General features: G+C 54.8%; 2 protein-coding genes across 5 annotated transcripts in view; both read left to right on the top strand.

The window, feature by feature from the left end:
- Nucleotides 1-3372, top strand: part of CTCF (CCCTC-binding factor) — a 35022-nt gene extending 31650 nt beyond the window's left edge. For all 4 annotated transcript variants that reach the window (XM_036390643.2, XM_036390641.2, XM_036390642.2 and 1 more), the window contains one exon: nt 792-3372. In XM_036390643.2, coding sequence (XP_036246536.1) covers nt 792-973 — 182 coding nt within the window. In that variant the 3' untranslated portion in view covers nt 974-3372. The remainder of the gene's footprint in view (nt 1-791) is intronic.
- A 3688-nt stretch (nt 3373-7060) lies between these two features.
- CARMIL2 (capping protein regulator and myosin 1 linker 2) overlaps nt 7061-22273 on the top strand; it is a 22645-nt gene continuing 7432 nt past the window's right edge. The window contains 30 exon segments of the mRNA XM_054516144.1: nt 7061-7100; nt 8265-8356; nt 8479-8529; nt 8813-8872; nt 10043-10164; nt 10517-10614; nt 11220-11290; nt 11842-11915; nt 13005-13080; nt 13157-13245; nt 13592-13686; nt 13848-13934; nt 14127-14236; nt 14603-14680; nt 14805-14881; nt 15051-15155; nt 15366-15435; nt 15594-15675; nt 16323-16419; nt 16676-16733; nt 17236-17408; nt 18076-18144; nt 18768-18861; nt 18932-19027; nt 19647-19775; nt 20692-20805; nt 20936-21111; nt 21589-21617; nt 21620-21675; nt 22101-22217. Coding sequence (XP_054372119.1) covers nt 7061-7100; nt 8265-8356; nt 8479-8529; nt 8813-8872; nt 10043-10164; nt 10517-10614; nt 11220-11290; nt 11842-11915; nt 13005-13080; nt 13157-13245; nt 13592-13686; nt 13848-13934; nt 14127-14236; nt 14603-14680; nt 14805-14881; nt 15051-15155; nt 15366-15435; nt 15594-15675; nt 16323-16419; nt 16676-16733; nt 17236-17408; nt 18076-18144; nt 18768-18861; nt 18932-19027; nt 19647-19775; nt 20692-20805; nt 20936-21111; nt 21589-21617; nt 21620-21675; nt 22101-22217 — 2685 coding nt within the window.

Raw genomic sequence — 22273 nt, 5'->3', positions numbered from 1 at the left:
AAGGCCATTATGTTTGTTTGGTATTGTTTCATTTCATAGTTGTGCAAAGTGCTCACTTCTTTTTGTACCATTTATGGTATCTCTGCTGACATACAGTCCTTGGGAAAACAGCTGGCAGTAAAAACATCATGGTGTTCTTACCTGGCTAGCTTTTGCCACAAGTGAACTTGCTTCAGGCTGTTAGTTCTGAGCAAGGACCAGTGAAGGTGTTGTTTCAACTCCACAGAGATGTGGTTAAGAATAGACATTGTAACTGTGCAAAGTCGAAGTAAATACATTTTAGACTTAGAGTAGGATGGGAAAGGGAAATTAGTTCCTTTAAGGAGGTGGTGGCTTCCTCAGTGGCTTGGCTGTCTGCTCAGTGATACAAGTGTGGCCTGTTTCCTCTCTGGGGTTATTCTGTGGAAACTTTTAATGCTGAATTTGTCATCACTAATTTCCCCTGAAGTTTAAGTTTTGTCTTAGGCCTATATATTGATATAGGGTTTGATTTTGTCCATTATTTTACAAAATCCATTGTTTGAAAAATGTTTTAATATGAAAGTGCACACTGGAACTGTGGCACTGGGGGGCCCATCTTCATAAAGGGGCAAGAAAATAATGCTTGATGCTTGGGTGAGTGAGGTGGGCTGAATTGCTCCCCACTGATGTGGCAGTGCTTGCTGTGGGCCTCACCTTCCCTTGCCTTGGAATAGTCTTACCAAAGACCTGCTTGAGGCATGCAGACTGGCTCTGGAAACAATAAAATAATCTGTTTCTCCCCCTCTCCTCCTTTGTTTTTGCCCTTCCAGCTGCAGCAATCATTCAGGTTGAAGACCAGAACACTGGTGAAATTGAAAACATTATAGTTGAAGTGAAGAAGGAACCTGATGCAGAAACAGCAGAGGAAGAGGAGGAAGCTCAGCCTGCTGTAGTGGAAGCTCCCAATGGAGACCTCACCCCTGAGATGATTCTCAGCATGATGGACCGGTGATGGAGGAAGACCACGTTGGCTGACTGAACTGGCCTGGGCTGTGTTTAAGCGGCTCAAATCTATTTTTTTCCTTTTAATCTTTTTTCTTGGCTTTGGGAAGTGCATCATTTTAGACCATTTTACCAAACATACTGGGAAATAAAACGATGTTAGAATGTGATTTAACTAGAACTTGCTGTTTTATGTTAGCATTACAGGATCATGGAACATTAGGAAATATTTTGGAGTCCTTGAGGGTTTCCTCTGAGATGCTTGATTTAGTTTTGCTCTGAACTGCATTGTAAAGCTGGTCCAAGGGCCGTGTTTACATGCACCAAGTTTTAATATACAAAAGTGGAAGCCTTGACTAGAGTATGTGGAAAACCACTCCGGACTTGCCCTTCCAGTTCCCAGAGTCCTTGAGCCTCTTCTCTCAGTAGTGTTTTTAACTGTAAATGCAGACTTGGGAGGGTTCTAGACTTTTGAAATGTTTTTTTGGTTGGTTTTTTTGTTTTTTTGTTTTGTTTTTTTTTTTGTTTGTTTTTGCTTTCTCCCACTGAGTAGCTCCGGTTCTCCAAGTCGGCTGCACATGGTAGTTTTGGCATGCTCCAACTGGTTTCTGTCCTTAATATGCTTTGCTTTCTGCAAAGCATTTCTGTAATGGTCAAGCTTGTAAATAACTTTTTTATTTTACATTTTAATCTTTTTCCATTAATTAAGAGGTATGCAAAAATGCAGTTTAAAGAAGTCCCAGTATTCTAATTCCTTTCAAACTAAGTGACAAGAGAATTGATAGAGTGTAAATGTTGGAAAAGCTGTTGATAAGGTAGAGAAAATATGTACCCAAACTATTGCTTGCAGAACAAGAGAAACCCACATGTGAAATCTGGTTTTGAAGCACAAAAAAATTGTATTTTATAGAATCTTAGACTGGCTTGGGTTAGAAGGCACTTTTACAGACCATCTAGTTCTACCCCCCTGCCACGGCAGGGACACTTTTCACTCGACCAGCTTCCTCTAAGCTCTGTCCAACCTGACCTTGAACACTTCCAGGGATGGGGCAGTAAGTTTCTCTGGAAAACCTGTTCCAGGGCCTCACCACCCTCACAGGGAAGAATTTCTTCCTAACAGCCCATCTAACCCTGCCCTCTGAGTTTGAAGCCATTCCCTGTTGTCCTGTCTCTCCATTCCCTTGCCAAAAGTCCCTCTCCTGCACTCTTGTAGGATCCCTGCAAGGTTCTGTAGGGCCACAATCAGGTCATCCCAAAACCTTCTCCAGGCTGAATAACTCCAGCTCTCTCAGTCTTTCCTCATAGGAATGGTGCTCCATCCCTCAAATCGTGTTTGTGGCCTCCTCCGGACTCGCTCCGTCAGCTCGATGTCCTCCTTGTCCCAGGGACCCCAGAGCTGGATGCAGCACTGCAGGTGGGGTCTCACCTGAGTGGGGCAGAGGGGCAGGATTCCCCCTTCCTGCTGCCCACAGGGCTCTGGATGCAGCCCAGCACACACAGCTGGGCCATGTCCAGTCTCTCCCACCAGCTCCCCCAGGTCCTTCTCCCCAGGGCTGCTCTGGATCTGTTCATTCCCAGCCCGGATTGATCCCAAGGGTTGCCCCAACCCAGGTGCACCACCTTGCACTGGCTCTTGTTAAGCCTCATGAGATTCCCAAGGGCCAGGTCCCTCTGGATGGCCCTGTCCTTCAGGTGTGTCACTGCGCCCTAAGCTTGGTGTTCCCAAACCTGCTGAGGGTGTACTCCATCCCTTCATCTATGCCATTAATGGTGATAGTGAATAACACTGGTCCCAGTATGGACCCCTGAGGGGCACCAGTCACTGCTGTCCATCCAGAGTCTGAGCTGTTGACCACTGCCCTCTGGATGTGACTATCCAACCAATTTAAAACATATAATTAACCTTTTTGAGTTATAATTTCATAAATACATTTTCTTTGCTCTATCTTGTAGTTGTATTTTGTGTTTATGAATCCTATGTTAAGACAAAAGTGGTGATTTATGAGTGGGTCACTGCAGCCCTCAACCTGGGCCAGGAAATTTTATTAATAGGTCAGTAATTCTACAATTTTTGAATCTCTGATAAAGACAAAAAAAGGAATAATGTGAAATACAAATGATGCCTGTATATGAAAATGTCACATGTTAAAATATGTAAGCTTTTTATAGAGCCTCAGTCTTGCTGATTTCAAACAAATTTTTCTTCTATGTATCGCTTTTAAGAGAGCTATCAGTTTAGCTATCAGACTCTAGGTTGATGCATTTTTGTACTTAGCTGTACTGTGTGATATTTTTCATTATTTTAGGAAGCCAACATGGGAAAAAATACTGTTATAAAATATGTAATGGGGTTTGAAAGCTGGGAAGGAGAATATACTGCTGTACAGCTAATAAATAATAACGGATTAACACGTGTGCTCACTGGCTGCTTTCTTTGTGTACATCCACGGTGCGACCTGGCAGCCATCTCCAGATGGAAAAGCTTCTCTCCCAGAAGGATGCTGTCAACAGGACTGGCTCCTTTCTCTGCTGATGTTCCTCTGCCCCATGCCAAATGCAAGGTACCTGTCCATGACCTTAAATCAGAGTGTGCTGCTCTGTGTGTAGAGGAAGGAGGATGTAAAATGCAAATGTTGGTGTTGACAGCTTGAGCTTGCAGTAACATGGGAGTAGTTGTTACTTCTGTTTGTTTTGACTGTGATTTTTAAATGGTTATAGCTGATGGTTTAGTTAACAGGAATATTGTTTCCATTTCATTCTGGAAACATTTGTGGCGATTCTGTGCTGTGTTTTTTTGGTTACCTATGACAGCAGCTTAGGGTGCCAGCTGTGGGCAGTCACTGCAAGTTCAGGATAGAACCTCCTACTGCTGGTACAGAAGTCACTGCAAATGGCACTACTTTATTTTACACTCTTTTACAGGAGGCTGTAACCAAGCACAAGAATTGCTAGTTCTGGCTTTCACTAGGTGTTTGGTGACTCGTTATCCCTGATCTTGAGATGGTCCTTCTATGACTTGCCAAGGAAAGCCTGTCTGGAGGTGGAAGCTCGGAGTCCTGAGCAGGCTGGAGCCTTGTTGCAGCAGGTGGGAGAGGTGGTGTAAGGACTGCTTCTGTGAGAAGTCAGGTCTGGCTGAGAAATGGGTAAATCCTCAAGTGCTTTCCCAGCTGGGCAAGGGGCTTGTGTGCTCAGAATCCAAAGATGTTTTAGTCTGAGGCAGTGCTGAGGTGGTTTCACATAAGCCTGGAGCTAGGGAGGCTTTGTGGTGAGTAGGAAAACCAAAGGTGTCCTTGGGATCTGTAAGGAGAAATTCCATCATATCTTAAACGCTGTGGCTCAACCCAGTGCTGACAAGTGGGCTGTGAAGGATGGTGCAGTGGCTTTGTTTTAGCTGGTGGCCCCAGGAGGTGCCACACATGGTCCAGCAGAGACCTCCCTTGGTCTGTGTGAGTGTTCATGTGCAACAGCTCGTGCTGTTGTACCCAGACATGGGTGACACCAAACCAAGTGCTGCAGCTCTCCTAGAATTCAAAAGAGCTGGGGGAGGTGGCAGTGTGTGAACAGCTTAATGGGAGGCTGAAAGGACAAGAGCTGAGAGGTGTATTTGTCCAAAAACCACAGGTATGGTTGGTGCTGAGTGGCCTCTGTAGTGTTCATCTGAGGAAACACCACTCCATGAAGGATTATGGGCTGTGACCATGTGCTGGCCTCATGCTCCATCCTTTAAGCCCTTCATGTGCCCACTCCTGAGGTGGCACTGCCTTGGCCAGTCAGGGCCCAGGTGAGCAGCACCACGCCAGGAGTCCATGACTGACAGCTCAGCCAGGGTATGGGTGGTTTGGGGATGAGCAGGGTGTGGCCTCACCTTTAGCCAAGCCCCACCAGCCCCTCCCACCAGACACAGGCACTGGCAATCCAAGAGGTGGTGAGATGTGCAACATCCAGTCTCTGACACAGGTACATCACCTGTGCAATGCCCTTGTAATTGCCTCTTCCAGCACCTGTGTCCCTGGAGCTCTGGGCTCTTTGGCTCCCTCAACCCTAACCCTAAGCATAACCCTAGCCCTTAACCCAGATCAGAGGAGCAATTTCTGAGCAACTTTTTTATTGTGCTCTGATTCTAGAACTATCTTCACAGACCCCAGCAGAGGTTTACTGAGGATGGAAGCTGTCACCCTGTGGCCATCCCCTCCCTTTTTCCCCAGCCTGGCGTGTTACCTTGCTATCTGCTCAGTTGACCTGGTTTCTCTGTGCTTGCTCAGTCAATGGTTCTGTTATGCAGACTGGGTTTTATTTGATTTGAGCTGAGGCTCCTGCCTTGGGCAGGGATCTCTGCTTGTGCCTCTTGCAGGCTTCTGGTTCGCCCTCGGAGGAGCTGTTCTGGAGAGATGCAGATCAATATCCCAGCCTGCTGCCAAGGACACACATCCAGGGCAGCATCCAAAGCCTGAATGTGGACAGAACAATTCTGCTCAACCCAAGAGCTGTTATCAGTGCTGGAAAAGCTGGGCTTCGGGCTCTGAGTGGAAAGCCAGGGCTGGGATGGATCCAAGGAGCATTGCTGCCTCTGCCAGTTGCTTGGCCTGGCTGCCATCCCTGGTGCTTGGGCTGCTGTTCCCTCTGCTGGACACAGAGGAGGTGTTCTGGACATCCTGATGTGCCTGGGTTTGCATAAAGGCAGGGAACACCTGTGCTCATGGATGTCTGCCCCACTCCTGGAGTACATGTCCTGCTCCACCGCTGCTCAGAATGTTCCAGCATGTGGGAACCAGTATTTTGGGGAATGGGCTTTGGATGCAGCTTGCCTGGAGCTCCTCTGTGCTTCTAGTCTTCTATAGAAGCCATTCTGATGCATGAAAGGGGACAGACAGCTGCTCCCTCTGTGCCCTGAATATCCTTGCATGCCAAAGCTGGGAGATGGTGCCCTTTTAGAAGTTCAGATTCCAATATCCTGGCCTCCTCTATCCTGGAAAAAACATGGATCCAGTCAGGACTGCTGCTGGTGGCTGCTGACTGCACTGTGCCCCTCATCCTGCTGGTGCTCATCCCTCTGCTGATGTAGCTCAAGAGGCTCGAGGAGGTGCCTCAGCAGAGGTTGGTCTCACCCATCCCGTCCAGGGACCACCTTCTCCCATGTCATTCAACCTCTGGGAAAGCTTGGTGAGCTCCTGGTTGGCAGATTTCAGCCTGGAGCTTGGAAGTTTGTCAGAAAGGGGCAATTTAGGGGAAGAAGACAACTGTCCAGTGGGTGGTGGTCACAGGGACTCAGGCTGCTGGCTGAGAGCAGCTCTGCCTCTCCCTCAGCACCTTTCCTGAGTTTCTAATGGGGCCAAGTTGAGCTAACAGTGGGAAATCCTGAGTCCAGGGAAGCTTTGCAGCATGTCACGGGACACAGGAGCACTTCCCGGTCCAAAACCTTCCTGGATGAGTGGAGTGGTTGCTGTGCTCAGTCCTGTTGCTCCAAGGAGGTCACCTGGCTTCTGCCTCTCGCCCTTGCTTTGGGACAGCAGTTTTGTCACTTTGACAGAAGGCCTGGGGCATTCCTGTTCTGGAAAAGCCCTTCCTTTAGCCTCCTGCCATGGGTACCAGCATCCATCCTCCAGAGACCAGCCTGCAGTGGGCACCTTCACCCATCTCCAGCGCAAGGTGATGGAGCTGGGCTGGCTGCCCAGTGCTGGGAAGGGTAGATTTGCCCTTACCCCACACACCGGCCATCTTCAGGCAGAAATATGAGCCCATGAAGCACCTCAGGAGACAGGGAGAGGTCATGGATCCTCCTTCGTGCCGGGAGGGGAGTCCTGCTCTCGCAGGGGAAGGCGCACGGCAGGAGAAGGGTGGAAGCTGGGTAGTGCCGCCCTCTCCTCCCGGCGGGGCCGGTGGGCCGTGGGCACCGTCGCTTTCATTTCGCTTCTCCTGCTCAGGCGGTAAATCTCGCCTGACGGGGCAGGAAGAGGCACCGGGAGGGGGAGGAGGCACCGAGGCGGCGGCGCTGCCGGTCGGTAACCTCAGCGCTTCCTCCCGGCAGGGTGCCTTTCCCGCGGCCCCGAGGATGCTGCCCTGACACCGCATCCCGGGCAGGTGACCCCAGGTGCCAGGCATGGCTGTGTCCCCCGGAGGGATCCCCGCCGAGCTGCAAGGTAAGCATCCCCCCCGCCGCTACTGCCGGGGCACCGCTGCCACATGGGGCTGCCCGTGCCGGGCCTGCTTGGCCCCCGTTTGCCTCGATGGGCTTGGCAGAGTCACTTTTGGGTCCCTCAGCTGCAACATCTGAGGTTCAGGGGGGCCCATGCAGTGTCTGGGGGTTCCTCTTGTCTGCAAAACTCATTTGCCTGAGGACGGACCTTGGACCAAGAGCATCCCCAGATAACCTGGCTCCTCAAGGATGGGATTCTGCACAGCTCAAGCTGCTGAATTTGTGGGTGCAGCTTGGTGCTGCTCAGTCCCATGGGCTTGGGCTCCTCTGGCCAGCTGGGGGTCCCCAGAAGCTCCCCAGGAAGCCACAGCCTGCAGCTCAGCATGGGGGGTGTGAAATACCCCTGCTCACAGCCTTCTCTTGGCTGACTGGAAAAGCCAAAGGCCACAGAGGTCTCGGGCCCCTTCAGCCTCCTCAGCCCCACCAGGGCTGGCAGTGAGGTGGGAAGGAGCTGGGTCACCGCGTCCCCACAGCCTCAGGCCCGGCTCTACCAGGGTAGGTCCCTGGGGAGGTGTGGCTCAAGCCATGGACCCATGGGGATTGGTGTCACTGTGACAGCCTGGTGTGCTCTGCACAGTGATGGACAGCTGTGGCTTTGGTCCTGTTTCTCCCATGAGAGGCAGGAATCAGGAGGGCATGGAGAAGGGTGCTCAGGACAGCAGCCATGCTCACACTGGCCCACTGATGGTGGAGTGACCAGTCTGTGACCTTGGGGACGCTGGCACATGTGACCACCCTGGCTGCCCTGCAGAGAGGAGGGACTTTGGTGACCAGCTGCTCCCTGGTGGTAAATTTGAAAAGGAAGGAAGAGAAATCAGGACCCTCCTATCACTCAGTGCCAGCTGCCAGTGGGTGAGGCAGCACAGGCAGTGTGAACCAGCAACCCCAAACCCTGTGCTTGGTTGAGGCTGTGGCAGAAGATGGGGAGGTAGGTGCACCACCTGAGCAACCACGGTGAGTCTGAGAGGAGCCAGGGTCTGACTGTCAGGTGTGGAGGGAGAGGAGATGATTCAGGTGGGGACAGTATCCTCAAGAGCAACAGGGCACATGGGAGAGGACCAAGGTGACTTCAGCCACCTAATTTCACATGGACATTGGCTCTTTTCAGAGGGCATCACCACCTTCCTGGGGACAAAGAAGGTGCTCCTGGTGCTGAGCATCCAGCTGCAGGTGAAATCCAAGTATGATGACTTTATCTTGGTATGTGCAGAGTCTGGCCTGGTTCCTGCTTTCCTGGTTTCCCCAGGAAGGTGTTTTATGGTTGCAGTGAGGGACAGGGGTGGCTTCCATGTCACCATGGTCCCTTGTCACACCTTGCCTAGGTCCTGACACCCTGGCGAGCCTATGTGCTGCCTGTGATGCTGCCAGTGAGGGTAAGTGTGGGGAGCCTGGTACAGCCCTGGGGTTCCTGGGGGGTCTTGGGGCACTGGAGGGAGTGACCCCTGAGTCACCTGGACCACTGGCTCTGGGAAGCCCTCAAGAGCAGGATGAGGAGAGAGACGGGGGAAGGGGAGAGGGTCTCGTCTGGGGGCTGGTGAAGGGTGGGGCCAAGGCCAAGCACTGCTTGAGGCATGGGAAGTGTGGGAGTTGGGGGGGAACCCTTGGGTTTCCTTTCTCCATCAGCACTGAGGTTGATCCAGCTTCTCTCATCCACAGGTTCACAGCAGCTTCAGCTTCCTGGAGGTGAGGGAGATGACAGTCCAAGAGCCCAGTGTGGTGAGTGGGACAAACTGGGACAAACCCAACCTGGGCATTACCCCCCTCTCTGCCCTCTCCCCCATGGCAAACCCTGGTCCAGAGCCCCCCACAGGATCTGGGGGTGTTCTGGTCCCCCATTGAGGGTCACCAGTGTTGATCTCATCAGGGTATTGCCCTGGAGCTGGAGGTGCTGGGTGGGTGCCTGCACTCCTTCCCCTCTGACATCCGTGGACAGTGCCTGGCCATGGCACCTCCTGCTCAGCAGGGACAAGGTGACAAACGGCTGCAGGCTTACCAAGGTGAAGACAAATTTAGCAGGAGGGTGTTTTAAACCCCGTTAATCCTCTTAGAGAGGGGCGGGCACATAGGGCAGATGTGGCAGTGGAAACCATGGAAGAGAGGACTTGGATATCAAGGCTTGGATGTATTGGCCAAAATAGGGCTGTGGTCCTGCTTAACCTCCTGTCTGCTCCTTTCTAACATCCTGTCTGGCTTTTTCATGGTGAAACATCATCAGCAACCATGGCCTCAGCCTCCACACAGGGTTTCTGCTGCTCAGCAGGCTGAGCTCCAGGAGAGAGCTGCAGGAGCTGGGCACAGACAGAGGGGTGCAGGGAGTCGATTCCTCAGGGTGGAGGGGGGTGAGATGTCTGACTGGGACGTGGAAAGCCCAGGGATTGTTAAAGTGCAGGCGGTCCCACGCTCTCCTGCCTCCACAGCCCCGGGCACTGGCGGAAGCTCCGTCCTGCACGATGCCAGCAGATAATTGTCATCCTGCTCCCACGCCTCAATCAGCGTGTAATTAAATCAGGGAGCATGTTGCCATGGGATTTTTTTTTTTCCTGGTAGGAACCATAAGCTGAAAAAGCCCTAAACCTCGATTAAATAAATTCAGGGAGGAAACCTCCATGCTCCAGCTGCAGCTGCTGCAGGCAGAGACAAGGCTGTTCTCACCTCACTGCATCAGGCTGCCTCTGCATCAGCTTAATCTGAATTTTCAGGAGGTTTATGCCTTATTCTGGCACACCAATGTATTTTATCCTAAATTCCTGGTGCTCACAGCATTCTCTGTGCTTGTGGCTGGGTTGGCAGTGAGGAGCTGATGGCTGTCACCGTTGTGTCTGGGGGCTTGGGGACGCTGTGTGCTGCCAGCTCGCTCAGGAATCTCTCATCCTTTGGACCCTGCAGGTTGTCATAGAAACAGATGCAGCTTCTTATGCCTTCCGGTTCATGTCCTTGGATGATTTGGAGCAAGTTGTTATCCATGTCACCATGTCACTTAAGAAGGTCTTTCCAGACTCATCCCTTGGGTAAGGGTCTTCTGCTCCTGAGGGGTGCTTGTGTAGGAACCAGAGCAACTCCTTTGCCCAGAAAAGCCCCAGACTGCAAAATCCTGGAATGGTTTGGGTTGGAAGGAATCTTAAAGATCATCTAGTTCCAACCCACCTGCCATGAATTGGGACACCTGCAGTTAGAAAATCCCAAATATAGGATGGATCTACAACAGTGCTTTTAGAAGAAGAAAAACACATAGAAGGAGGCAAGACCCTGTTCCCTGATTGAATATTTCTGGCCACCCTACACACAGGGTTGTAGCTAAGCATAGAGTGGTGGGGATGCTCTTCTCCTGGCCCACCCTGACACCCTCTGCTCCCTCCCCAGGACATTGCTCAAGAACTCCCCCCCCAGCCTGTATGAGAGGATCCAGCAGATCACAGACTCACTGGAGGAAGTGCTGCAGAGCAACCCTGGGCCATGTGGTAAGTCCTGCCATAACCTCCCTCAGGCAGGACCAGGAGGGTTGGAGCCCTCTGAGAACCATTCCAGCCCTGCATCCACCAACAGCAGCTCTGCTGACAGCCCTCACCTCTGCTGGCAGGGCACCTGTGATGGCTTTGGTCAGATGGAGCCCTGCTACTGGGGTCTGCTGCCCACCAGGCCACCCCATCCCATGGGGCAGGAGCAGGTTTGAGGGGATGTAGCTCTCCAGGAAAAAGCAGGACAGCAGGCAATATTGCTCAGAATCTACCTGCAAGGACCTGCGGCTGTGCATGCTTCTACCCACCTCACATGGCACCACTGCAGAGCCAGGAGCTTTTCCTGTAGCCTGGTCTGGAGCAGGATCCCTGCATTACCCCCAGGGCAATGTGCCTTGCCTGGCATCCACATGGAGCAAGCAAAGCACGCCACAGCCCCCACTGGGGCTGACAGTAGATCTCTCTCCCCTTTGGGCAGGGAAGGGGGAGCCCTCTGCATCACATTCACAGAGTCCCTGTCATCCCTCTCCTGTTTCCCACTCCCCTCAAAGCTCTCCTCCATGTTCCTTTGGGAATGTCTGCTCCCCCAAACTGCCTTCTCCTTGCAGGGGGCTTCTCAGAGACCTACGCTGCTCTGTGTGACTACAACGGCTTTGCCTTCCGCGAGGAGATCCAGTGGGTAAGCTGGGCCCTCCCGAGGATGCAGCAGTGGCAGCGTGTCACTTGGGGACAGGATGCTTGTGGCTGCCTCATGGAGCTGCAGCTTTGAGTGCCCCCTGCTCCTGGGTGGGCTGGAATCAAAGTGCAGGTGGGAGCAGCGTGCCTTGGACCAGGCTGTTTCCCAGTCTGTGACCCAGGGGGAGGCCCTGGAAATCTGGGACCTTGCTGGGTGTCCCAGGAGAGGAGAATCCTGCTGGGAACCAGCCACAACAGGACTCCCTGTCCCCCCTTCCTGGACACTGATCCCAGCTCATCCTTCCCCACACCCTCACTCCCACCAGCCTGGGGTGTGTTGCCTTCTGACCATTCCCTACAGAAGTTGTCCAAGGCTCACCAATCTGTCCCACCAAGCTGGGGCATGTCCCCTGCCAGCCATCAGGGAAGCTTTTGGGCTTTGGGGTTAGGCAGGGGACTCCCCAAGGGCTCAGCTCCCTGCAGCAGCACCAGGGACCTGAGCCCTCCCCAGGACCCAGTGCTGAGCCTGCTGCATATGTGCATCCTTCTGGGAAGGACGTGGACAACATTTACCACAGCCAGGACTGCCGGGAGTTCAACCTGCTGGACTTCAGCCACCTGGAGAGCCGGTGAGCCCCCAGCCGTGCTGCCTGCAGCGTCCCAGCACCCATCCTCATTCTCCCTGTCCCTGTTGGGGGGCCCAGCATGCTCTCCTGCCCACGTTAGAAGCTTTTATAGGTTACACGCTCCAGGGATGCCACATCTGCAGCCTGACACTCCCCCTCACCAAACACCCTGAGCCCCATCCCATGGGGCAGCAGCTGAGAGTCCAGGCAGCCTCTCTGTTCATTTTTAACTCTTAGATCAGCCTAGGAGCTGTTTATAGGGCTGAAAACCCAATGTCACAGTGGCTTCTTGCAGCTCGTGGCTGTCAGGTGTTTCCCTATGCAAAGCAGCTGGTGCAGCTTGCCACCCGGAAACTTGCACTGCTCCCCACCAGCCCCCCCAGATGTCTGTTATAACCCTGTTATCACCTGATTATAACCTGATAGTGGGGCTGTGAGCTCCAGCTGTGCCTGGAGTTCTCCATGTGGGGCTCAGCCACGTCTCCATCCCAAGAAAGGCAGAGCAAGGGCTCAGCTCTCAGGGGAGGCAGCAAGGCCAGGCTGGGCCACAGCAAGTCAAAGTTCTGGGCTGAGTGTTTTGGGGAACAGAGGATCTGTGTTCAGCTGGTGAAAAAGGAGACCGCTTTAGAGATTTCTTTGGATGAGGAAGTAAAAAAGAAACTTGTTTCCACTCAACCAACACCTGTGCTGTTGCTCGCATTAGAGCTCAGAGTTAAAAAGAACTTAAAACCCTGAGGTTTAGATAGAAGCATGCAAATATTTAGATTCATTTGATTTTCCCCAAGGGAATAATCTGGGGAAGGTTATCTGTACCTGTGTGCTGTTTTAAACCCACAATCCCCAGTCCTGTTCTGTTGAACGTTGTGTTGGAGCACACTGAGGTTGGGTGTCCTGGAGCATCCCAGGGTTGAGTCAGTTGGAGCACCTCGGGTTTGGATGGGATGGGTGTGTTCTGGCATCCTGGGTGTCTTGGGGCACCCTGGGGCTGGATGTCTCTTGGGACAAGCCCCATTTGGGTGGTTTTTGTCACCCATTTGGGATTAGCCTTGGCTCAGCCTGGCCCTTGACTCCCTCCTCCCTGTCACCCTGCAGGGATGTGGCGCTGAGTGTTGCTGCCTTGTCCTTCAACCTGTGGTTCACCAAACTCTCCTGCAAGGATTTCAGGCTGGTGAGTGCTGCTGCTGTGGCTCTGGGTGCACCAGAGGTGGCCAGGTTCCCAGAAAGGCTTTCTTCTTCCCTGCCAGAATCAGGAGATCTCAGAGCAGCTGCTCTACATGCTCAGCAAGTCAGTGACACTGGAGGAGCTGGTGCTGGAGAACAGTGGCTTGAAAGGGTAGGTGAAGGTGTTGCAAGGCAATGATGAGCAGGATCTTGGCAGCCTGGTGCTTCTGCCCTCAGTACATGGAGCAGGGAGGTCCATGCATGGACCCTTGTGCCAGGGGCTGGTGGCTCCATCCCCTCCACACTGGGAAGCTCACTGGGAGCAGAGATTCCCATCGCCTGGAAGTGAATACCACCCACCCCTGGAGATGCTCTGCTTCCTTCTGGCTGCTCAGATGAGCCAGGTCTGCCACACAGGCAGGAGCTGCTGGCATGTCCCTGTAAGAGTACAGAGCTGGTGGCTGTCCTTCCTGGAGGTGTCCCAGCATTGCTCAGATGGGTGACCCTTCTCCCCACAGTGACTTTGTGCAGAGGATGGCCCAGGCACTCAGCAGCCATCCCAACTCTGTCCTGCACACCATCAACCTCTCTGGCAACCAGCTGGAAGACAGAGGTACTCAAATTCTGGGCTGGGATGAGTTTACACCCACAAAAACTGATGTTCAACTCCAGACCCCACCAGCAGCTGCCTCCTGTCCTGGAGGCTGCAGCTCAGGGTGGGATGGACACCCAGCTGTGCTGGTACAGCCGTTCAGAGCTCCCTGCTCCCATCAGGGGTCTCTGCCTTCAGCCGGCACGTGGAGAAGAGTCCCAAGGGTCTGCAGAGCCTCAGCTTGGCCAGGACAATGCTCACAGCCAAAGGTAGAGCCCAGATGCTCTTGCCCCACTCCACAGAAGGAGTGATGGAGGGGCTGCAGGGACACCCTGGAGAGGGCACCTTCATGGATGCAATGTCCTGCTGCCCCAGCTGGAGGGAAGTTCCCTTGCTCTGCTCCCTGGCTCTCCCCAGTGCAGGGAGCCTGTGGCCATGCACCTCTCACTCTCTCTGAGCAGGGATGAGCACGTTGTGCAAGGCCCTCACAGATAACAAAGCCACTGGATTCTCCCTCCGGCACCTGGACCTCTCTGGAAACCCCGGCACCCTGGCTGGGGATGACATCAGTGTGAGTGCCTGTGCTGTCATGGGTGGGGGGACACACTCAGACTCTGTCCCCAGTCTGGTTTGGATGGCTTTGGTCTGCTCTGCTCTGTGCCCTGCCCTGCAGCCCCCCAGGGATGGGGAGGTCACAGCGTCAGCCCCCCATGGCTGCCTGGGAGCAGCTGGGGACACCCTGGGGACATCCCCCTGCATCTCCTTGTGCAGATGCCATCTGCAGCAGGGGTGTATCCCATGAGAGAGTGGGTTCCTGTGTGCAGGATTCACCCCTTTGCTCAGCAGGAGGGAGGAGTCAGGCTGGAACTGGGATTCCAGGGCTGCAGGGTGGGGGTGGGATTCAGGGGCAAAGCTGCTGAGCCCCCTCTGCTCACAGAACCTGCAGAGCCTCCTCCAGCACTGCCACTCGCTCTCCCACCTCAGCCTGGCTGGCACGGACTGTCCTTTGGATGCTGTGAGTACCATGCAGGGGCTCCTGGCAGTGAGCCCTGCCCTCAGCCCCCTCCATCCCTGGGCTGTGTGAGGGGCTGCAGTGCCCCTGGGTCCTCCTCCACACGGCTCACATCCCACCCTGGCAGCTCTTTGGAGCCCTGGTCCACGGATCCCACACCAGCCTCATCCACCTGGATCTCTCCAAAAATGTGTACTCCCACAAGTAAGCTGGGGATGGCATCAGGGGGGTGTGGGGTACCCAGAGGGGTGTGGGGTACCCAGGGGCTGTGGGGTACCCAGGGGTGTGGGGTACCCAGGGGGGTATGTGGTACTCAGGGGGTCTGGCTGGAGCTGGGTTGCAGTTGTTGCCATGTTGTGCCCATCCTTTTCAGGAGAGTGAAAACCATCTCCCCTGACATGAAGGAGTTTTTCAGCCAGGCCTGCTCCCTCAGACATGTCTCCCTGGCAGGTACCAAGCTGCCAGCTGATGCTGTAAGGTGCGATGGGGCTGCGGGAATGGATTTGGGGTGAGCACAGCCTGGGGAGACCTTGGTCAGGGCTGGTGGGGAGGATGGAGGGAAGGGGCTGTGAGAGGCAGAGCTCTGGCAAGGATGCCTTCTCCACTGCCTGCACTGCTGGGGGTGCCCCAGGGCAGGTGCTGGTGCCCCCATTTCTTGCACTGATGGGGGCTTTGGTGACTTTTCCAGGGCATTGCTGCAAGGGCTAGCAGACAACAGTCACATCAGTGACCTGCACCTGGATCTCAGCAGCTGTGAGGTGAGGGCCCAGCAGCCATGGGCAGCAGCCCTCTGGCCAGGGAGTCCCCCTGTGGCAGTGAGGGAGGGTCCATGCCCTGTCTGACCTCCCCGACAGGAGGATCTGGTTTGCAGGGCTCGCTGCCTCCCCTGTACTGATGTCTCGCTGTTTCTTCCAAGCTGAGATCAGCGGGGGCCCAAGTCATCCAGGACCTCATCCCTGATGCTAGCTCCATCAGTCACCTGGACCTGTCTGACAATGGTAGGTTGCTTTTTCCCAGCCTGGGAAAAGTTCTCCTGCATCTCCTGGACTTTCATGTCCCAGCACAGCAAGTGAGGTGATTTCTTTATGTCCTCCTACCTCAAGACTTGCCAAAATTTCTCATTTTGCATCTTTCTTGATGCAGTCCTCTTCAGATCACTGAATCCGAGGTGGTCTCATGTGGCTGGTTCAGGGTTTGAAGCACTGAAAGGGTTTCCCTGGGCAGAAACTGGTGCAGCCAGCAGGATGGGAGTGCAGGCAGCTGCCTGAAAGCTGAACTCCCCCATGGTGTCCAGGGGGGTGGGTGGGTGATGGGGGGCACATCCTGAGGGATGGCAGACAGCAAGTGCCATCTCCAGCTCCCTCAGTGCCCCTGTGGCTCAGCACAGCCTTGGCACCCCCATATCAGGAGTGCCCACAGTAGCTGCTCCTCCCTGGAGGTCATTTCTCAGGGACCCCAGCTCTGCACAGGTCTTCAATCTCCTTGGAGAAGCCAGGAAAGGAGGAAGATGCTCAGGAGCCTCCCTGGGCATCTCCAGCATCCCACTGTGGCAGCTTGGTGGCTCTGCAGGTCTCCTGTGAGGGACCACCTTGGTGCCACCTCTGTGGGTTTGTTGGGCATCCTGGGGTGTCTCCCTCTCCTGCAGGCTTCGACCCAGACATGGTGACCCTGGTGCTCTCCATTGGCAGGAGCAAATCCATCAGGCACGTCTCCCTGGGGAAAAACTTCAACATCAAATCCAAGTGAGTACCAAGCAGCAGCACCCAGGCTTGGAGCCTCCCTGGAATGGTGCACCCACCTTGACTCTCCCTCCCCATCAAAAGCCCATGGGCTGGTAGGAATTGCCTGCCCTTGCAGGGAGGGTCACCACTGCCAGCACCTGGTGCAGAGTCAGAGATGGGTCACAGCCCAGGCAAGAGTGGAGGGAGGACAGAGCTGTGCCTCTGTGGCCCCGGGACATGCACAAGTATCCCCCTCACACACACACCTCTCCTGCAGGGAAGGCCTGTTGGATGTCCTGCACCGCATTGTCCAGCTCACCCAGGAGGAGGATTGTGTAAGTCCAGCTTGCCCTCAGCCACCAGAACCATCCCATCCCTGCTCCTGGTCACCCTCAGCCACCACTGTGCAGTCTCCATGCAGGGCTGCCATCCAGATCCCTCCTGCCCAGGCTGGGAGCAATCCTCTCTCTCTCCCACTGCCATTCAAGTCCTTCTGCTTTTATTTTTCCTCAGTCTGAAGCAGGAGCTCAGACAGAGAAGTGGGAAATGTGGGAAAATGGAAGCCTATATCTGGCTAAAGTCACGGAGGAGACTTATTGTAACCTGCATTCAGCACAGCTTCCCAAAAACCTCTCTTCTCCTCACTGCCTGCTGGGCATCTGAGCTAAATCCAGCCTGTCTAAGCAGCCACTGCCCCTCTGTTTCTCAGGGTTCAGTATCACTTGTTCTCTCCAAAACCAGCACCAGCCCAGACGCTGCTGCACAGGGGTGGAGCTGTGTCTGAAGGGTGACATGCACCTTGACGTGTCCTGGTGCCCCTCCTTGTCCCCTTTCCAGCCTCTGCAGTCGCTGTCTGTGGCTGAATCACGCCTCAAGCTGGGAACCAACGTGCTGCTGAGTGCCCTGGGCAGCAACACCAGCCTCGTGTCCCTGGACATCAGTGGCAACGCCATGGGGGACACGGGGGCCAAGATGCTCGCCAAGGCCCTGCAGATCAACACCAAGCTCAGGTAGCAGCAGCTCTGTGACACCCCGTGGGTGACCCTGCGTGGGTGGCCCTGATGTGATGGTTGTGGTGCTGATGCCATCAGAGGAGTTTTATCACAGCTCCTGATGGATGTGGCCCTGGACCACTCCTGGTACAAGGTCGGATGCTATGACTGCATTTTGCACCCATGGCAGTCATCTGGGGACATGTGAAGGGCAAGAGAGCAGCTCCATCCCTGCCCTGGTGCTTGCTACCTCTTTTCCAGGCTCCTGCCCAGCCCAGCCTGCTGCAGACAGACCTTTGTGGTCACTGCCCTCACCTCATGCTCTGCCATCACTTCCTAAAACACCACTTTTGACCACATTGTGTACACAAAGCCAAAGCAGGGGTGTCTGCAGAGGACAGGGAATGGTGTTCAGCCAGGGCTGTTCCTCTGGAGATGTCTGTCCCTGCCTGCAGGATGGTCCCTGAATGTGTTCTCCCAGCCTTTCACTCTCTCCAGGCACCCACCTAACTTATAGCTCCTTGCAAAGTCCAAGTTTAGGTTTTGGATACTGGAAATTGTAATTTTTGACCCCACTTTTAGGCTCTCTGATGCCTGGGGTCAGTCTTGGGCTGACTCTTGCTAGCACCTACCTCAGGGTGGTGTGGGTGTGGGCAGGGCTCACCCAGGTCCTTTCTTTTTGCAGGACTGTGGTTTGGGACAGGAACAACACAACAGCCCATGGGCTCCTAGAGGTGGCTCAAGCTTTGGAGAGGTAAGGAAGGAGCCTCTTGGTCCTCCTGGCTTGTTACTGCCATGCAGAAGAGCCTCTGTCACCAGCATGTCACTGTCCCCAGGGCATCACACAGTTTCATACATGTCCCAAGGGAGCTGGTCCACAGCTCTGGCCTTGCAGCCAGAAAAGCAACCTGGCACCCATTTAGTGATGACACCCACATTACCAACCCCAGGGCTCCCCTGGGCTCTGCATCCCAACCAGCACAGCCTCATGTCACCCAAGGAGCCCCCAGTGAGCACAGGGTGATCTGCTGCTGCTGGTGCTGATGTGATGTGATGCTCCTCTCCTCCCTGCCCATGACAGATGGGTTTGTTCCCCTGCTGAGCACACCCATCACCCTGTCTGGTGTTTGGCTGTGCAGATCTCCAGAGGTCTGAAGAAAGAGGGGTGCATGGAGAGCCTGGGCACGTGGTCACTGCCACCCCATCAGGGTCTGCTGAGGGCCAGAGTTTGGCCATCTTATCTCCAGAGCTGGACCTCAGGACAATGTCCAGGCTGCTGTTGGGTGGGCTCTGAGCCTGTGCCACGTCCATGGGGACACGAGCAGGGGGGTGAGCCCTGGGTGCAGCAGCAGCTGCTGACCCCCCTCCACCCCACAGGAATTTCACGCTCAAGTCGATGCCGCTGCCGATGAGCGACGTGGCGCAGGCCTACCGCAGCCACCCCGAGAGGACAGAGGAGGCCGTGCACAAGGTGGGGAAAACGGGCTGTGGAACCCTGGGCCAGGTGCCACCATCACTGCTCATGGCCTCTTCCTTTGCAGCTCCAGTCCTGCCTGACGAGAAACCAGCTGCGGCAAACGCTGCCGGCGCAGACCTTCCGGCTGCAGCAGGGCATCCTCACCACCTCTTCTGAACAGGTCTGAGGGACAAACCACTGCATGGGGCTGCTCCTCCCCTGCCCCAAACCAGCCTGGCTTGCTCATGCGAGCTCTTGCAAGCAGCAAAACACCCTCTTAACCTTTCCTGAGTGGAAGGCAGAGCAGATTCAGGGATGGAGCAGGTTCCTCAGAGAAATTGTGGATGCCAAATCTCTGGAAGTGTTCAAGCCCAGGCTGGGCTTGGAGCAACCTGGTCTGGTGGAAGGTGTCCCTGACCATGGCAGGGGGGCTGCAATAGGAGGACCTTTAAGATCCCTTCCAACCCAAACCATGTCATGGTTCTGTGGTGAGGGTGGGGGTGGATGGAAAGCAGATCTCCTGGAATCCTGCTGGTTGCATCCATGCTTTTCATGCATATGCACTGCTGAGATAACTTGCCGCTACACCAACCTGTACAGTGTGTTCCTGCCCCCTGGGCACTCTTGCCAGCACATCCCTGCCGTGTGCATCCTTGGTTATTAGGCAGGGATGCTCTTGGAGGCAGTAACCTGACTGTGCCCCCTCTGAGCACACTCTTCTCTGGGAAAGTCACAGCAAGGAGGGGAACTGGCAGTGCTGCCCCAGCGCTGGCACATGACACAGCCTCTCTGTGCTCCAGATGGTGAATGAGATCTGCCTGAGCGTGCAGAAGCACGTCGACATCCTGAGCACCTGCACGGGCAGGGAGGTGGAGACGGACATCCTCTGTGCTGAGGAGGCCATCAGGAATGCCAACCTCTCTGTCAGTGTGAGTGCAGAGCGTGGGAAACCCCACAGCTCACCCAGCATCCATTCGGGATCGAAGCAGGGCATTGATTAATTAATGACATCATTAACCAGCAGTCAGGGAATTCCAGAACGTCGATGCAACAGACACACATCACCGAGCACTTGCAAGCATTAAAGTACAGCTGGGAATTTCTGAATTCCCTTCTAGAACAAAGATCAAAATGTTCTTAGTCCCCTTGCCCCAGAGACACACGGCTGTGTGCACACCCCCCACAGGGTTACAACCCCTCTTCCTCTGGCATCCAATGCTCACACATCCCTCCTTGGGAGAGATGGGTGCTCCAGCTTTGAGAACACCCTGCAACCCACAGATGCCCACACTGCTCAGAAACCTCCCTGAATCCCTGGGGCATCTTCATCCCACCCCAGCAATGAGAATGCTCCATCAGCCCATGATAAAATCCGTCATGTTTGTTTGGCAGCTTCTGGCTCTGTCAGACCTGGTTTGATCCTCCTGGTCTTAGTTCTCTCTCCCCACTGCACCATTTCCTCCTCTGCTTCTCTTCAAACCACCTCCTTTCCCCTTTTCCCCACCTCTCTGGCACCCCCCCCCCCCCCCCCCAGTTACTTAATCTGGCAGAGACAGGATTTGAGACAATACTGATGTTGGGAAGGTGATGAAAAGGTTGGATAAGGATCTCCCTGATCCAGGAAGCAGTGTAGTGGGGTGCAAGAGGGGAAGGAGAGTCAGTGGGTGGCAGGGATGAGGATGCTCAAAGCTGGCCCAGCAAAGCCAAAAAATCACTGGGTCTCCCCAGCTGATGTAGGCAATGCTCTTCCATGGGAGAGCCACGGGTGCAGGCTGTGCATGGAAATAGGGGAGGAGAAGATGAGGTGGCACAGGATGATCCACACCATCTCTCTTCTCATGTCAGATCCTGCCCCTCTTGTATGAGGCTGGAAACACCCCCTACCAGAATGGCAAGCTGCAGCACAAGCTGGAGTGTCTCACAGAGGAAGCATCACAGACCTGCAGCCGGGAAATCCAGGTGGGCACCATGGGCAGCACGGGATGTTCATCAGCCTTGGCCCAAGGATAAGGGGGATGGTGTCTACTGAAAGCCAGGTGAATCCCGATAGAAAATAAACTGAATCCTTCCTTTCCTGCCCAAACTTCAGGCAATCATGCAGGCGGTGCTGGACACGGCCCACGGCCTGTGCCCAGCGGTGGTGCAGAAGAGCGGGGTCAGGGATCAGCTGGTCAATGCCATGTCAGAGAGGATCTGCCTCCAGGACCAGCTCAGCCTCAGCGCTGTCCTGGACCAGATGGTCACTGATGTCTTCAGCAAGCTGAAGTGGGTGATGTGCTGTTCTTCCTTCTTGCTCAGTCACTGGCACTGACCCTTGAGGCCAGAGGAGCACTCTGGGGGCTCTCTAGCAACTTCTCCTCTCCCCACATTGTGATAGAGGTGTGCTGGATCCTGCTGCTGTGTTTTCCCACATGTAGCTTTGCTTCCTGCTTGGATCCACTTCGGACGAGTCTCTGGGGTGCTGGGGAAACCTGTGGGGTGATGATGTTCTTGCAGGCATATCCCCTTGGCTGGCCCTGACCATCTTCAATGGGATGGATTTGGCATTCTCCATCCCAGCCAGTGCCTATTCCCATTCCTGCTCTGGCAGGACAGACCCAGCAAGCTGCAGCACATGGGCATGCCCCTCTGTGTGCCACAGCCAAGCATCCATCTCCTCAGCAAAGCCCTCCCTGGGGAGATGGCCCCATGGCTTGCAGGGTCAGTGGGTGCTGGCCCTGAGAGCCCTCTTTCTGCTCCCAGTGAGATCAAGCTGTCCGTCACAGCCGCTGTAGCGACTGCATTGTGGATGCTGTATTGGGAGACCTGACCATCGCCCAGTGCAAACTGGTGAGTGCTGGGGGCTGCCAGCACCTGCAGGATGGGGGTGTGGGGCTGGGATGCAGGATGGGGGTCTGCAGCATTGTCCAGGTACCTGGACACCAATGCCATGGATTTGCAGTCTGGGAAGCAGGACAATTCCCACCCAGGCTGGTTTTCCTCCCAGGTAATCCTCTCCCAGTGTGGTCACAGCAATATTAACACCCTGAGCAAAGTCCCAGCACTGCTGCCGGGTGCTGGGGGTGCTGGGGTGACGCCAGGCACCAGCCACTCCTGCAGCAGGGCAGCTGTGCTGGGCTGGACACCGGCTAATCAGGCCTAAATCCGCTCACAAATCCCAGCCGTGGGTAGGGAGCAGAGCAGCGCAGAGCACACAGGGCAGCCCAGCACGCTTCAGCCCCTGGGATAATTTAAGCGCTTCCTAATGGTTTTAGGCAGAGAGCCTCTCCAAGCAGGGGCTCGACCTCGTGGTGCTGCAGCCGGAGTCGGCTGAGGACGATGCCACGGCATTGGCGAGGGGCAGGAATCCACCGGACCTGGCTGCAGAGGAGGTAGGGACCGGAGCCGCCGCGTGATGCCCGCGGTACAACCGCCCTTTATCCGCCTT

The sequence above is a fragment of the Molothrus ater genome, chromosome 12 (genome assembly GCF_012460135.2).
Source record: "Molothrus ater isolate BHLD 08-10-18 breed brown headed cowbird chromosome 12, BPBGC_Mater_1.1, whole genome shotgun sequence".
Taxonomy (NCBI): domain Eukaryota; kingdom Metazoa; phylum Chordata; class Aves; order Passeriformes; family Icteridae; genus Molothrus; species Molothrus ater.
This window is presented reverse-complemented; position numbering and strand designations above follow the sequence as displayed.